Source organism: Chrysochloris asiatica, unplaced genomic scaffold (genome assembly GCF_000296735.1).
Source record: "Chrysochloris asiatica unplaced genomic scaffold, ChrAsi1.0 scaffold00128, whole genome shotgun sequence".
Lineage (NCBI taxonomy): Eukaryota > Metazoa > Chordata > Mammalia > Afrosoricida > Chrysochloridae > Chrysochloris > Chrysochloris asiatica.
In genome coordinates, this window is record NW_006408646.1 from 8,034,410 (window position 1) to 8,051,509 (window position 17,100).

The 17,100-nt window shown below is 42.9% G+C and overlaps 1 protein-coding gene across 1 annotated transcript in view; it reads right to left on the reverse strand.

Annotated features, from left to right (window-relative positions):
* MORC2 (MORC family CW-type zinc finger 2) overlaps positions 1–17,100 on the reverse strand; it is a 46,845-nt gene that overhangs the window by 12,350 nt on the left and 17,395 nt on the right. Inside the window, exons 6-15 of the mRNA XM_006869256.1 lie at positions 12,551–12,659; positions 6,780–6,939; positions 6,557–6,668; positions 5,939–6,064; positions 5,776–5,855; positions 4,788–4,870; positions 4,181–4,266; positions 2,654–2,794; positions 2,403–2,557; positions 2,185–2,313 (exon numbers count right to left, since the gene is read on the reverse strand). Coding sequence (XP_006869318.1) covers positions 2,185–2,313; positions 2,403–2,557; positions 2,654–2,794; positions 4,181–4,266; positions 4,788–4,870; positions 5,776–5,855; positions 5,939–6,064; positions 6,557–6,668; positions 6,780–6,939; positions 12,551–12,659 — 1,181 coding nt within the window. The remainder of the gene's footprint in view (positions 1–2,184; positions 2,314–2,402; positions 2,558–2,653; positions 2,795–4,180; positions 4,267–4,787; positions 4,871–5,775; positions 5,856–5,938; positions 6,065–6,556; positions 6,669–6,779; positions 6,940–12,550; positions 12,660–17,100) is intronic.

Here is a 17,100-nt window from a genome sequence, read left to right on the forward strand (position 1 = left end):
GAAATCACCCCCACAAACGTCATCCACATCCCCCCATCAATATCTGTGATCTCAGCTTCTCACAACTAGACCCATAGCAGAGCTGTCCCAAATGTGCTATATAAAGATCTGTACTCTGGCTCCAACTCTGCATTTTCTTACAGAAGAGTGATTCTTAGAGACAGTGATTCCTACAAGAGGAAGGAAACTGTCTACTGTGGGCTCTCTGACTCCCAACAAGATCCCAGCTCAGTCAACCACTCATAGTACAAAGACCCAGTGAGGTCCGAGCAGCTAGATGACCTTTTGCCTCACTCCGGATGGACAGGCAGAACCCTAACAGTGACCTCACAGGTCCATCACCAAATAGCTCCTAGCGCTAGTGAGACTGGGAGTCCATCAATGTCATCACTGTTAGGAGGATAATGAACTATGATGGAAAAGAGGCAGGAAAAGTGGCCAAGGCCATAATTAAATAAGGAATTAAAATGAAGAAATTGAGACATATTAATCGAGAAATTAAATAAATGAGACACGGGGGAACCTGCGCATGAAGAAATTCATTGTTTTTGCAAATCAACAGTGAATTCTTTTCTTTTCTTTTCTTTTTCTTTCTCTTTGGATGGCAGAGCCACAAAGAGTTGTTTTATTATTTTTATGCACAGACCCCTAGTTAAATTTTTCTCTTGTTGAATTATTCTCTGATTTATTCATGATTTTATTAGTATCCCTTTTACTTTAGATTTTTTACTCTCCTACTCTTTAGTATATTTTCATTAAAAGTTAAAAGCCACACATTAGCTACATCTTATTCTACTTGTAATCATAGGTAGTTTTAATACTTATATTAACAATGTTCTTAAGACTGCTAGGAGACAGGATTTGTCAAATGAATTACTGCCAGCTTAGGTTTAGTGATTGTAAACATTCTTCCTTATAGCCTTAGTTTAAGGCAATAAAGAATCCTAAACGTGAATAGACCATAAATAAGTGCTGTGGGTACGAGAATTTCAAAAAAAATAATTAGACTATAGATAAGGGTTGTGAGAATCTACAGTTATATAAATAAGAAGTCTGATCAGTAAAATAGGGGAATTGTTTTGATAGCCTCAGCTTTACTGAGAAGGGATGTTTCTGTAGGAGGAAGTTAAGGAAGTGTAAATTGCACCTGACAATTAGGCTTGATGGCTTAAGATTTGACTAACAAAGGTCAAGAAACATGTAAAGGTTAACTTGCTTCTCAGAGAAAAGAACAGATTTATGTAGGGACAAATGTTTAACTAAAAGGTTTCAAGGCACCTGGAATGTCTCCTATGCCTTGAGATAATGTTTTTGCTGTAACTTCTCATCCCTGTTGTAAATTTAAGAATTGTAAACCATGAGGAATGTGCCACAAGATAGATTGTACCTTGATGTCATTGATTACTATGAATGCAATGTTTTCTGTAATGGTATATAAGGGGGTTGTAAGATAGAACAAAGAGGAAGGGAAGAAGTAGAAGAAAGGAAGAGAAGAAAGAAGCAGAAGTAAGCAGAAGTAGAGGTAAGTACGAATAGAGGCAAGAAGTAGAGGTAAGAGTAAGTAGAGGAAAGCAGAAGAAAGGAGTAGAAAAAAGGAGAGAGGTAAGAGATGTAGAGGCAAGAGGGAGAGAAGTAAGTAGAAGCAGAAAGAAGTAGGGAGAGAAGAAGGAATATGAAGTGGAGAGGAGATGAGACAAGAATGGAGGGAGGATAGAGGGAATAATGTAGAGAAGAAGCAGGGGAGTGGAGTAGTGAAAGTAGTAATGTAGATAATTAGGAGTAATAGTGTAGAAAGAAAAAGAATATGAGTAATGTAGAGAAGGAGACAGTAAAGAAATGGTAGGAGGGGAAGGGAAAAAAGAAACAGAAGAGATGAGCAGGAGGGGAGCAGGAGAGGAGAGAATGAAAGCAGGAGCAGGGGAGGGGAGAAAGGAAGCAGAAGAGATGAGCAGGGGAGTAGAGAATGAGCAGGACAGTAAAGAATGAGAGAAGTAGAGTATATTAGAGTAGCCATAGAAATAATAATAATAAAGCATGTAATAAGAAGATTTTGAATTTATCATGACCCATGACTCCGTGTAATCCTTATCGCCGACGTCCGCACCCGCCTTCAGAAAAAAACCCTGAAATAAGTATGCCGGGGCTGGCTCTTGGCAGAAAAGGGTGCTGACCACCCGGACTCACCACACTGGATGGTAGTCGGAATTTCCATAGCTCTTCGGCGTTTGTAACGCAGCTCACTGGATGGGGGCTGGTTCCAGTTGGCAGAGAGGTAGCCAAACTCATCCCAGAACTTGATAATTCCCCGCTGAGCTGAAAGATAAAGACCCACACATCAAGTTAGGAGCCCGGAGATGACAGTAACAAGGATGGACAGAGGCCCAGGCATGCAGCCCTGTTACCAATGGCGATGTCCTTCCAGTACTGTGCCAGGTGCTCCCCCATCGCCTTTAGCAGGTGTCTGTACTCCTTCGCATCAGCAAAGTCTTGCTTGTTGTGTGTAGGCTCCAGGACCAGGTAGGGCACATCAACGACCCCAACAACTCCACCACATGCCCTATAGGGAGATGCAGGAAACACAACTGTCACCCCTTGGTCCAAAACCATCTCACCATTGACCTTGGGCTGGAAGCTCTCCTTGGGCAGTACTCACATGCCCCCTTCTAATTGTGGGCCCACTTTTTCATACATCTTGATCAGGCGGCTACAGTTGTAGATAAACATGCCATCCAAGTCTCGGTGTTCAATATTGACCCCAAAAATGAAATTCAGTTCTTTAGGTTCTTTAAGTGCTCTGAGAAGAAAGCCAAAAAACACATTCAAGCAGATCCTTCCACTAGCACACAAACACCAGGGTGGTTAAAACGTGTTAAGCAAAACTTGCTTATCTCCATTCCATGTGCACCTGCCCTTACACTCAACAGGGAGGTGCACTTATGCAGTAACTCTAGGCATCCCTCATTAAAAGCTACCAACTTGGGCTTTTGGTGACAAAACAAGCATGGATTTAAGCATGAATGGTTACTATGAAGGTTTGTGGTACAATAAACACAGAATTATTACCAAATTTCCCCCCAAAATAGCAAATTAAAACAAAAATTCATGAGAAGAATGAAATTTGAGAGAAAAACACCATCATGGGAACAATGTCAATATATGGACTGACTGGCCCAGATAAACAGAACCAGAAACTTGCGGCTAGGAAAGGAGGCAACAAGAGCAGCCAAGCAATTCAAGCCCTGAAGGTCCAGCGGGCTCTAGAAGTAGAATGATTTAATAGCACACGAAAAATACTCATCTGGGTGAAAATAAAATGGCTACAAAAAATCTATAGCAGCAGTCCAATTTGTAATGGAGTGGGGGTACAAACAGGAATACAAATATAATTACATACAGAAAAAACTTGTTACATGCCATCAAGTTGGTTCCAAGTCACAGAGACCCTATATAGGGTTTCCAAGGGGTGGCTGGTAGGTATGAACCATAGAACTTGGCAGTTACCTGTCCAGTACTTATCCTACAGGCCACACCAGGACTCTATAGGAAATACTAGGGGCTTCAAAAAAAATAATGGAAATATGGGGGAAAAAAGATAATGGATTTTTCCACATACTTTTTGAAGCCCTCTTGTACATAAAAATTAACAATAGATATAACCAGGTGGTGGAGTCCTGGTGTGGCACTGGAGGATAAGCATTCGGCCACAGGGTCCATTGGAACCGCGAGACTGGAGGTTTAAACTCACAAGCGACTCCTCAGAAACCCTATATAATATAAGGTCACTATGAGTCGGGGCCGACTTGACAACACGTAACAACATCACTAGGTGGTAGAATTAAAGGAGAGTTTAAATTTTTTATTTCTTAAATGTTCTGTTTTTCAAATTTTATACAATGAGTATTTCATACATCTCTTTAAAATAAAAAGAACAAATGAGATACTACCAGTGAGGAATGTTTCAATGTTCAATTCTGGGTAGAGGCTGCCCTGTCCTTGCATGTTCCCAGCTTAGGAAACAGCTAGGAAGCTGGTATCTCTTCTGTAGGGAGTATGTGACAGGCATTTGGGGTCAAGTCAATGGTTGCTTTCTTTCAGCTCTCTTCATGTCAGAATGACAACCAGGAATGGGTCTCTCACTCTTTAATTTGGAATCGTCAAGACTCTACACAAGCACACTCACCTCTGCTTGGCATCCTTGATCCGCTTCTTGACATCAGCCTCCCTGCGCAGAGTGATGGCTGTGTTCTGCACCTGCCGCAACATCACCTGCAAATGCACAGCAGCATAAAAATGAGGGTGGAGCTATTTACAGCCCGAGCAAGGGACATAACATCCTCACCTAAAAGTCTTTGATTCCCATGGATACAAAAATCACACCTGGGGGTGGACTTCTTCCTATAGAAAATGATCTTCTCCCTGAGATTAACTCACAGCTGTGTTTCACTTCACTGATGTGAAGAAAGAAGAAACAATAGCCTAGGGAAGAGACTACCTTCAGGTGTGGTAGGCTCTGACAAAGTACCGCATATGACCTAGGACATGGGACTGAGTCTCTTGATGTTGCAGTTTCTCTAGCTGTACTGGAGGGCATCACAATGTCTACCTCAAATGGGTGTTGAGGCAACAGAATGATTAGTCAAGATTCTGGCAGACAGTGTGTTCACAAAGTGTCAGTGATTATGTAAACTTCCTAACTCCCCCATTTCTCTACTTTAAGTCAAGGTCTCCAGACTGGTCTGGGGATTGCTGGCATGCAGAAGAACAGCTGCGTGGGTCTGGGGCCTTACCCTGGAGTCCCGTGTGAGGTCTCCACCTAGGCGTAGTTCTAAAGCCCGAGCTTTACTTTCCGCCTCCCGTGCCTTGTCTTCAGCTGAATGAAACCCAGAATAAACCATGAGAAGAAATTCAGAGGTTCAAAAATCTTCACTATTCCTCAGGGCAGTCCTGGGGAAGTTCCCGCCCAACTGGACCACCTTCAAGACAAAGGGCAGCCTTATCCTGGCGATGCAATAAGAGCAACCTCCAAGTGCGGACTGCACTCTGCTGAAAGAAGAAAATCTGGCTTCTAACAATCTTTTAAGAAAAACTGGCACTATTTATACCTGAAACATGCCTTTTAAACATTCCTAATGAATCACAATAGGTCACAAAATGCCCAAGGCAAGCCTTTAGCATGGGCTGGAAGCTAAAGAAGTCCTCAGCCAATCACTCTCCATGAAGCAGCTTCAGGAAGTACAGGTTAGCACCAGAGGCTGGAGATTTTGCCCTGGAGTCAGAAAAAACCAATTTCACAAGTATTTGAGTCAGGGAAGACAGATTTTCCACTCTGGGCAAGCCAAGGAGTTACTACGCTTTTAAGATAATACCTATAAATGGCCTAAACCCAAAACCAAATCAAATCCATTGCCATAGAGTCAATCCAACTCACAGTGCACTGCTCCTTAGGGTTTTCAAGACTGTAAATTTTTATGAGAGCAGATAGCCTCCTCTTTCTTAAGCAGAGTGGCTGCTGGATTTGAATGGCCAACTTTTGAGATTAGTAGCCAACTTTGAGATTTGCCCCAGTGCCACCAAAACTCTTCACAAATGGCCTGGGATTAGGGAAGTAGTCTGAAGGGAAAGTACAGAGGGGACTGGCATGGGAAGGGCAAGGGACAGAGGAGAAAACAGATAATCCAAAACAGACTTGTCGCCTGGTGCTAGAAGTACTCTTTTCCTAGATTCTTAGCTTCTTGGTCCCCAGAAGACCTCCACCCAGGTCTCCTCATGCATTACCAATTCGCGCCACATGTTCCGCTTTCTTCACCTCCTGCTCTGCTCGGGTCTTGAAACGGCTCGACGTATACTTGTACATCCTGAAGGCCAACAAAAACATTCGATAAGGCATCACCATCAATGCCCACCTGGGCCTATGGCAGCCAGTGGACAGCAGACCTACCTGGGCTTGTAAAGGCAGCAGGAGAGCCTCTTGGTCTGCACCTTGTGTCCGTGAATGAAGATCCTCATCCGGGGATCAATATACAGAACAGCAGCATAGGCACGGAATGAGTGCCGCTCAGGCTTCCTGGAAGCAGCAGGAGCAGAGTGCTGTCACTCAGCCCTTGCCAAGTCCTCACCAAAACTATAGCATCCTCTCTGTAGGCCCTCATTGAGGGCTCCTTCAACATGATGCCACCCTCCAAGTAACCTCTTCCCCTAACGGTCCCCTGCACAGGTGGTTATTGTTGAGATCGGGGTTCCTGGCCTGACCACTACCCACTGCAGAACCCTGGACAATTTCTTTTCTCCTCCACAGGCCTCAGTTTCTTTATCCATCAACTGAAGAGTTGAAGCAGGAACCAGGTAATCATTATTCTTTTGGGTTAGCTGAGGATCTATTGTCTCTCTACTATAGTCTCTTGCCTTGTGGCAAGAGGACATAAGCTCCATCTGCTCTAGGTCTGGCCCAGGAGAAACCTAAAGAGTCTTCCCTTTCCCCTGAAATCACCTCCTGACTTTTCCTCCCCAAGAGAATCAAATCCTATTTCAACCTCCCTCCCTTCCCAGCTGTACTCACGTGCCCTCTGGGGAGGTCTCTGCCATCTGGATGTCTCTTGGATTTGAGATTATGTCTAGCTCCGGCTGTCCATTATCCATGAGTTTGAGATTAAAGATAATCACTAATGTTCCTGGGGAACAGAAATTCTGTCATTCACCAGGTGCCCATAACCCAACTCCACCCCCCACTGGTGACTCTGGAGCTCCTGGGTTCTGGGGCTGCAGACTTGAAGGCTACTTACCACTATCCCCAGTAATCTTCATGAACTGGGACATCACATCTTCTTCATTGTGAAATGGGGAGTACTTATAGATGAGTTCTGTCTCAATAGCAAACTTCTCCACATTGTCTGTGATTGGCTCTCGGGTCTTGGCATTCCAGGTGGGCAATGGGACAATCACCTGTGGAGTTAGCACAGGCAGACACTAGGAGAGAGGCCCCAGAACAGTCTTTTCCATCTATCTTCACTCCCTCCGTGGGATGCCCCCCGGCACCGAGGTGAGGCTCAAGTGCCTCAGCATGGAGGCACCAGAGGTTCTACTCTGGTTCCTAGCCCTCTTAGGAACTCTTGACTTCTCAGCCTCACATTGTTAGCACCTCTGGAGATAAAGCTGGCTTACGGTCTGGGTCTCTGCTTACATGGGCAATTCCCTCTGTGTGCAATGTATCCAGCCATCTTCTTAATTTGGTAAAAACCCTCCTTTTGTTGTTGTTAGGTACTGTGAGCTGGTTCTAACTCATAGAGATTCTATGTACAACAAAATGATACTGCCTGGCCCTGTACCATCCTCACAATTGTTACTATGTTTGAGGCCATTGTTGTAAACATGGTGTCAATCGCATTGCTGAGGGTCTTCCTCTTTTTCAATGACTTTTTACTTTACCAAGGACTAGTACCTCCTGATAACATGTTCAAAAGTATATGAGACCATTCTCAGCCCCACCATTCTCGCTTCTAAGGAGCATTCTGGATGTACTTCTTCCAACACAGATGTATTCGTACTTCTGGCATTCCCTGGTATATTTAATATTTTTGCCAACTCCATAATTCAGACATCAATCTTCTTTTGTTTTCCTTGTTCAATGTCCAGCTTGAAAATATCACGGATTGGGTAAAGAGTACCTTAGTCTTCAAAGTGACAAGCTTTGCTTTCTAAGACTTTTTAAAATTTTTTTTATTAAGAGGTCTTTTGTAGCAGATTTGCCCAAAGTAATACATTCTTTGATTTTCTGCCTTTTGCTTCCATGAGTGTTAATTGTGGATCCAAATATGTAAATCCTGACATAAATTCTCCATTTATCACGGTGCTGCTTATCGGTCCAGTTGTAAAGAGTTTTATTTCCTTTAGGCTGACGTGTAATCTGTATTGAAGTCTGTAGTCTTCGGTCTTCTCATCAGTAGGTGCTTCAAGTCCTCTTCACTTTCAGCAAGCCAAGTTCTGTCATCTGCATACTGGAGATTGTTAATGAGAGTCTAACTTCTTGGATTCTTTGTTTAGGATAATAGATTGAATAAGTCTAATGAAAGAATATAGCCTCTTTATCTACATACAGGTTCCACATAAGTACAATGTTCTGGAATTCACATTCTTTGCGATGATATCCACAGTTAGGATCCACTCAGTTTAATAGCCTTTGCATAGTCAAAATAGGTACATGTCTTTCTGGTATTTTCTGTTTTGACTGATGATATTGAAATTCTCCATCATCTCTTTTCACAAATGTAGTCAATTTATTATTACTTCTGAAGAGGTTCATGTGTACAGTCACTATTTAGTTGTAAAAAATGTATTTGTAATGATTAAGTTGTTGGTCTTGCAAAATTCTATTATCATGTGAGCTCAGGCATCATTTCTAGCACCAAGGCTAGATTATCTAACTGCTGGTCTTCTTTGATTCCAACTTTCACATTCATCCCAATCACCAGTGATTATCAATGTATCTTGACTGTATATCTAATCAATTTCAGGCTGCAGCAGTCGGTAAAAATCTTTAATTTCTTCATCTTTGGGGTTTGGGACTGGTGCATAAATTTGAATTATATATTAACTGGTTTTCCTTGTAGGCATACATATCACTGGCAGCATTGTATTTCATAATAGATTTTGAATGTGATGCCATTCCTCTGTTATTTCTGACATAGAAGATCATATGATTGTCTGATTCAAAAAGGTTAATACCACTCAATTTCAACTCACTTATGCCTCAGATATTGATCTTTGTGCATTCCATTTCATTTTTGACAACTTTAGCTTTTCCTAAATTCATATTTTATACATTTTCCATTACAACTAATGGATGTATACAGCTGTTTCTTCTTATTTTGAGCAGTGCCTCATCAGCAAATGAAGATCCCAAAAGCTTTGCTCCATCCACATCACGAAGACTGACTCTACTTTGAGGTGACAATTATTCCCCTGTTGCATCTTGAGTGCCTTCCAACCTGAGGGGCTCATCTTTGAGCACTATTATTAAACAATGTTTCGCTGTTACTCATAAGGTTTTCAGTGACGAAGTTTCCTGAAAATTGTCCAAAAGTGGACAAATTTTTTCCTTCCTCCTAATCTGTCTTAGTCTGGATGCTCTGCTGAAACCTGCCCTCTACAGGTGAGCCTGTTGGTATGTGAAGTACTGGTGGCATAGCTTTCAGCATTACAGCAACACATAAGCCACTGTGGTCCTCTTGTTGTTGTTGTTAAGTGTCATCGAGTCGGTTCCAAATCATAGCAACCTTTTATAGGAGTGTTTAAGAGGTGGTTGGTGGGTTTGAACTGCCAACCTTGCAGCTCAAACTGACCTTGCAGTCCAGCGCATTATCCTGCAGCGCTACACCAGGACTCCTTGCCACTAAGGAAAACATATCTGCAATTGCCTAGTGAATCTGAAGATACACATGACCTACAACTCAGTAATACCATTCCTCAGCTCAGTAATCCCAACTCCACTCTTGGAAAAATGTTTATACATGTGCACCAGCATACATGTGTAAGAATACACTGTAACACTAGATGTGATAACCCAAAGTGGAATTAACCCAAACATTCACCACAGAGTGGATAAAGTATAATATTATTTACAAATTGCAATTACTATGTAATGATAAAAATAAAAACTAACACCTACTAGCATCAACAAGATGAATCTCACAAACACAAAGTTGCATGCAAGAAGATTGGAAAGAAAAAAAAAAGGTTCACTTATTTAAATTCATAAACAAAACCAAACTATTATTTAAGGATGCATACATAAGTGAGAGAAGTATTTAAAAAAAAAACAAAACTGGTCATCATAAAAGTCAGTAGTTTCCTCAGGGGCAAATGAAGGATATGATAGGTGTCAAAGGATTTTCTAAAGTGAGTCTGTGATGCAACATTTCATTTAACCCATACGGTGGCTATATGAGTGTATGCTTTATAATTATTCCTTCAACTGTGCATATATTTTAATATGTTCTTCCATATGTATAATAACTGTCTTCATTAAAATGAGTTTTTAAAAATCCTACTCTTTCTTCAAATGTCACTTCCTCTGAAGCCCCCTCAATATGTTCCTCCCTCTTCACTAGAGCCAGCAGATGGCTCAAGGTGCCCACAGAAGGCTAAAGAATTCCCTCTGCAGACTGGAGGCCCCTCAGAGCCTCAAAACAGATAGCCCACCTCTAGGAATCCTTTATTTTAATGAATTTCAGACTGAAAACTGGTAAGGGTTCTGACATATTTGGCTGGTTTCTGAGTAGCTTTGTGCTGACAGTATTCAACCCCAGGGCTGGTTTGGAATTCCTCTCTAGCTGAAAATGATCTTATTTTGAAATCTTGGCTGAGTTTACACCAGAGTACAATCCAAAACAGTGACCACCTTCTAGTACCAAGTAAGGAAAAAAACTTCAATCTAGCTTTTCCACCCTAGTAGTGTAGTAGGTTATGAGTTGGGCTGCTGAATCCCATCTGTGTCAGTGAACCTCACTTGACACCTCCCATTTTCACAGCAGTCCCAGGTGACAAGGTATCACTTTTATGAATACTCACTTGTCATAGGTACCCATCCTCCAATCAAAATGCTTCTCCCTCTGCATCAATGTTACTGGACTCCCCTGGTTTTCCTCTTCTCTTTCCGGCCACTCCTCTGTCTCCTTGGCCACTTTCTCTTCTCCCTAACCTTTAAACACTTAACGTGTCTAAAGTGCCAGGTCTGGGTCTTTCTCTACTCCCTTAGGAGATGTCCCTGACATGTACAGAATAACTTACACTTGCCCCTCCACACCTGCCCTTTCTTCCCTAGATCCAAACAGCCTACCAGTCCCATATGGCCCTATCTTCCCTGTATCCTTCACCAAATCTGTGGGTTCCACATCCTAAAGAAATCATCTGAGTCCATTTCTCTCCACCTCCCTGCTATGAGTCCAGGTCACTTACACACAGCTAGGGCCTCTCAATGGATTCACTCTACCTCCAATCTTTCTTATGTGGTCATCACAAACTGATCTTTATAAAAGAAAGCCTGGTACTTCCATACTGTTGCTTAAATTCCTTTTAATGGCTGCTTCTCACTGCTCCTTTGATAAAGTCCTTCCCTGCTCTCCAGACCCACCACCACCTGCCCCCCAGGTGCCAAGTTCTCTTTTACATCCCTCATTCTACCCTCAGAGCCTCAGATATGTTTTCTTCTCACTACACATTTTCCTCCCACCACCACTCTCAATCTCTTCTCTCCAGCACTGGCCTCCATTTCTCAGGTGTGAGGGCAATAAGAATCCAATCTGAGGCTAGGCAGGCTACAGGCTTCCCCAGACACCCCCACTGAGGTGACACAGATCACACCAGAACAGCTGGCAGACATCTAAGCCACCAGTCCACAAAGAGAATCATCTGAATGCATGTATAGTTTACACAGTATATTACCATAATCTTTTAAAATCAGAATATTCTGAATTCATTAGGCCTTGCTTTTGATACTGAAATAATAAAGAACTGCTTCTTAGAAGCTGCCACTCCCAACATGAGGCCAAGTGTCAGGTGCCATTAAACAACCAGTTTGGTGGTAGGGGTGGTAGTGATGTGTCGGGGAGTCAGTTCTGACTCATAGCAACCCTGTATAGGGTTTACAAGGCTGTCGATCTTCACGGGAGCTGCATGCCTTATCTTTCTCCCGCTGAGTGACTGGTAGTTTCGAACCGCTGACTTTGCAGTCAGCAGCGCAATTCATAATCCACTACACTACCAGAGATCCTAAAACAGTCAGTTTACATGGATGCTTTTTCTGTGCTCACCTGCTTTACTACCTACCTGGACCCTCCTGTAGGTGTTGGATTCATAACTTCTGATATAGGCAGTTAGAGCAATGCATTTTCTCAAAAGGAAAAAGTGCTCATAGCACATTGCACAAAATCGCTCTCCTACAGGAAAGACCAAAACCCAAGCCAAACTCACTGCCATTGAGTCAATTATGACTCACAGCAAATCTACAGGACAGAGAACTGCCCCTTTGGGTTTCTGAGGCTATAAATCTTTACAGGAGCAAACAGCCTAATCTTTCTCCCATGGAGCGGCTGGTAGGTTCAAACTGCTGACTATGTAATTAGCAGCACAACACTTAAACCACTATGCCACCAGGGCTCCATAAGGGAAAGACAGTGACAGTGCTGTTGCTGACTGTAGCCAGGGAAGCCCAAAATATCCCTCCTGGTAAAGCAATGCCCCACGGTGATACCCCAGCTGGAATTCAAGCTGCTGATTTAGGAGCTCCTTGAATCCAACTCTTGACTTTTATCACTTGATCGTTTCATGCTCAGAACAAGATCAGCTTTTCTCTGAAGTGCTCTGGGGTTTCATTTCCTCTTATAAGACCTACCTTAACCCTTCTACCAATTCATTCAACCAGTTAATTCCAGAAAGGGGCATGTGCTCTAATCCCATAGCCCCAGAAAGCTCAGCTGTGCAAATGACCTATGAACACAGTCTTGGTAGACCCAGGAAACGGAGTGACCAATCATTCGGCCATGAGGGTGGCACCTACTTCATCAATGCCTTCCTCCTCATGAAAGGTGCGAGACAGAAAGAGGCAGGTCATAGTGTCTTCCTTCTTGGTGAAAAGGATAAAATCCTTCCCAATTCGCATTGAGCCCCTGAAAGGCAAGTAGAAACAGATTATTCTCCCAGTGATCCAAAAATTCATCTGACAAAGTAAAGGCCATCCTATGGTCATGACTCGAAAATGCCTTTGGAGGGCCCAGGACTTTCGGCTGAGTTCCACAGCCCTATTCCCTCCCTACTCATTGACACTCTTACTTTTGCTCTTCCAATGATCTGCATTTCATTATCCTTTACCTATAATATTCTTCACCACCCTCAACCACTGTCATGTTTACCACTAGTCGATTTCCATAATGTGAACAAATAACACTCTTGTGGGTCATGCAGAGACAGGTGGACCCTCATCTATGCAGTCATCAGATTCAAACGGCACACCATCGAAGGAATATCCCAGTGTCTACATCACAAGTCCTTAAAACAGTACAGACCCAAGGCTCAGTCCAACGTAGAAACCAATCATACAAAATATAACTGTTGACCAGAGTATTTGAGGAGGCCTATAAATTAACTGTAGGACAAGCACTGGACTATTAATCAGAAGATTGGTTGTTCCAACCCACTGGCTACTCCTTAGAATCACTATGAGTAGGCACCGATTCTATGGCACTTCTAACAACAAAGTATAACTAGCTCAAGTCCTAGATACAGTTAAATTCTCAGATGTTACTCAAAAGATTGGCATTTAAAACCCATCAATCGCTCCATAGGAGAAAGATGTGGCAGTCCATTTTTATAAAGATTACATCCTTGACAACTATGGTATAGTTCTGCTCTGTCCTCTGGGGTTGTTATGAGTCGAAACCTACTTGATGACACACAGCAACAAAGTTACTCACATGTAAATCACTGGAGCCATCTTCAGTCTCAGAATTGCTTTTGTCACTTCAAGTTCATTTTGACAAAGGCAACTGGAAACAACCAAATGACAGTTTCTGGGAACTGTGCTTTGAGGTTGCCTTCCATGAGGCAAAACTCTGAATGAAATCGTTTCCTTCCTCTGTTTGGCCAGGGTAAACCATCCAACGAGCAGGCAAGGACAGGCCTCTCCCAGGCAGCAGAGCAGTGTGAAGCCCTACTGGGAGGGCTGCCCACTTAACAAGCTCCTTTCTTCCAAGCAGCTTCTGGAGTTTTATGGCTATTATCTCATTAGTCCTCATAATGCCCCAGGGACATGAGGGAGGTGGGAAGTCCTATTATTCTCTTTTCTGTACAAATACAAACCCACTGGCAGGCCAAGTACACAAAGGAATGTCCTGCCCCATTTCCACAAACTCCCAGAAATACCCAGGGGACTGCCAAATCTTATTCCTCCTCCTTCCTCCCTGAAACTCACAGGGCAGCAAAATAATGCAAAAGGACCCTATCTTCTAACAAAGCTTGTTCGTGCCCTAATTTGGCAAAACCTCTCACTTTCTGCCTCCTTTGCCCCTGTTCTTTGGGAAGGTAGAATTTGAACCTTAGTTTGTTTGAGTCACTCAAAACCTCAGGCCAAGAATACCAAGAACCCAAACCACCACCTTTCTTTTGAGCCTTATTTTCACCACAAAATACTTTCTCCTAGAACCCCTTTTCCACTTAAGTTGGTTTCTAAATGTTTACTCTGAACACTAGATGGCTCCACCTCCCAAGGGCCCATTGCACAAATCACATTAAAGCATGCTAACACCACCACTCCCAACTTCATACACTTTCCGTCCTGGGCGTCTAAGCACTTCCAGTCACTTACTTCTAAGCACTTCCAGTCACGTAACTGTAACAACTTCTGAAGGAGACTGCCAGAGCTTAAAAACCTGTTTTTTAGATGAGGTAAAATGGCTTGCCCGAGGCTACAGAACTGGGAAAATCAGGTAGCGCTATGGGTCGGAACCGACTCGACGGCACGTAACAACAACAACAACATGTCCTGGTGTGGCGCTGTGAGCTAATGTGTCAGACTGCAAATTCATTCGAACTGCAAGGTCAGTGGTTCAAGCTTACCAGCTGCTCCTTGGAAACCCTATACAGGGTCACTATGGGTCAGAATCGACTCAACGACACTTAACAACAACAACAACAATCCAGGTAGAAAGCAGTGTTTCTTACATCACATGGATATAACACTGTCAGACTACCCAATAAGCAAGATAAGCATGGGGTAAGTTGCATTTACTTATGTGACAGAGCAAACTATAGTATAGTAAGCAAAGTAAGTCCAGACTTACTAATCTGTAGTGAACAGTTTCACATGGGTTGCACACTGGTGATGATGCTGGTGGTTGTATGCTGTGGAGTCAGTTTCGACTCATAGTGACCCTGTATAGGGTTCCCGAGGCTTTAAATCTTTACAAAAGCAGAAAGCCTCATCTTTCTCTCAAGGAGTGGTTGGCAGATTTGAACTGCTGATCTTGCTGAGTTAGTAGCCTGGCTTGTAATCCATTACACTACCAGGGCTTCAAACAGTAGTGAACAGTCTCACATGGGTTGCTCACTACAGATTAGTAAATAAACACAAGGAAGCAGCTCAAGTTACCCAGCTTACTGCATTGCCAACCCCTGACTCTGTAATACCCCAGAGCTACTGAGGACTTACATCACTTGCATCAGAATCACCTGCGGAAACTGGAAAGAATACAAATTCCTCGGCCTTTCCCTAGACCCAGTGAACCAGGCCAGGATTCAGCTATGGGAAGACGAAAGTTGTCATTATTGTTAAGTGTCATTGAGTCGGTTCTGATCCATAGCAACCCTGTATAGGGTTTCCGAGGGGTGGATGGTGAGCTTGAACCACTGACCTTGTGGTCCAAATGAATTTGCAGCCCAGTGCATTAACCCACAGCAGCACATGTCTCCATGAGAAGACAGAAGTAGGAAAAATCAAATTAGAAGCCAGAAACTGTGCTAGGGGCTTAATCCTTAACCTGTGTGGTATGTATTATAATCCTAAACTTATAAAACAAGAAACTAAGGCTCAGAGGGTGAGGTGTAATTAAGTGGCTGACATAGAATTTGAACCTTAGTTTGTCTGATTCAAGAGAAATGTACAGCAACTCAAAGCTCTGAAGTCAAAAAGAACTGATTCCTACCTTAGGCTCTATGTTTCTACATTTTTACACAGAAATCTCACTCCTACATCCCTGTTTCTTCATTTGAAAACAGGACTAACAGCACTCACACCTCAGAGTAGTATCTGTGATTATTGTTAGCTGCTGTGTCAGACCCCTGACTCATGAGGACTCCATGCACAACAGAACTAAACAATCAGTTGTAGGGTTTTCATCAGCTGATTTTTCTGAAGTAGATTTTCAGTTATGAAATCTATTCAGCATCATAACAATATGCAAGTCTTTACTAACAAACATTTGAAGGCTCTGTGTGAGCTGCATTGACAAGAATCAAACCCAGGTCTTCTGTGTGGAAGGCAAGAATTCTACCACTGAACTACCCCCTGTGCCCCAAAAGGCTACTGTTACTGTTCTGTGCCCTTAAATCAATTGTGACTTACAGTGCTCCCATGTGACACAGAACTGCTCTACAGGGTAACTGCTCTAGGCTGTAATCCTTAGAGGAGCAGATTGCTAGGTCTCTCTCCCATGGAGTGGTGGATGGGTGGAGTTGAACTCCAAGCTTTAGTTAGCAGTTGAGCACTTAATTGTTGCACCACCACCAGTACTCTTTTCATAAACACATAAACCAAATCCAATGCCATCGAGCTGATTCCAACTCAACAACCCTGTATAGGGTTTCCGAGGCTACAAATCTTTACAGGAGCAGAAAACCTCAACTTCCTCCCAATGAGTAGCTGATGGGTTTGAACTGCTGACCTGGCAGTTAGCAGTCCAGTACTTAGCCTACAGTGCCACCAGGGCTCCTTCCATAGGGCTATAAAAAACAAAACCAAAACCAATGCCATTGAGTCAATTTCAACCCATAGTGACCCTTTAAGACAGAATAGAACTGTTCCCTAGTGTTTCCGAGGGTTAAATATAGTGAGGATAAATGAGATCATCCCTGTCAAGCTTTTAGCAGTGCTTGGCACAGAGTGAGTGTTTATTATTTTCATTTGATTCCTACACTAAGAGATAAATTGCAAAGGTCTTGATTTCTTCTCCACACATGTGGCCCAAGTGATACTGCTGACCACACCACAACCACCTCTCAGACAAAACACTTTGCCACAGCAAGATTAGAAACGTGACTCATAGTTCCAATTGTATAAACTCCAATTCCACTACATCTTATTCCATCCAAAGGTATGTGCAGCTGGAAGTGAGCATTTCAGAAATAGAAACCTTTCTCTTGGGGCTTCACTCAAAACCAGAACAACACATTCCTAACACTAAACAAGTGGGAACCAAGAGCTGAGAAAGAAGTCCAAGGGATCTGAAGACATTCGGTAGGTCCCTGCTACAGGGCCTTGTACATCATCTTCATGGAGACCATGTCCTTAAGGAGGAAGGGCTCCCATCTCCCTCAAGTCACCACTGCATCCCCAGC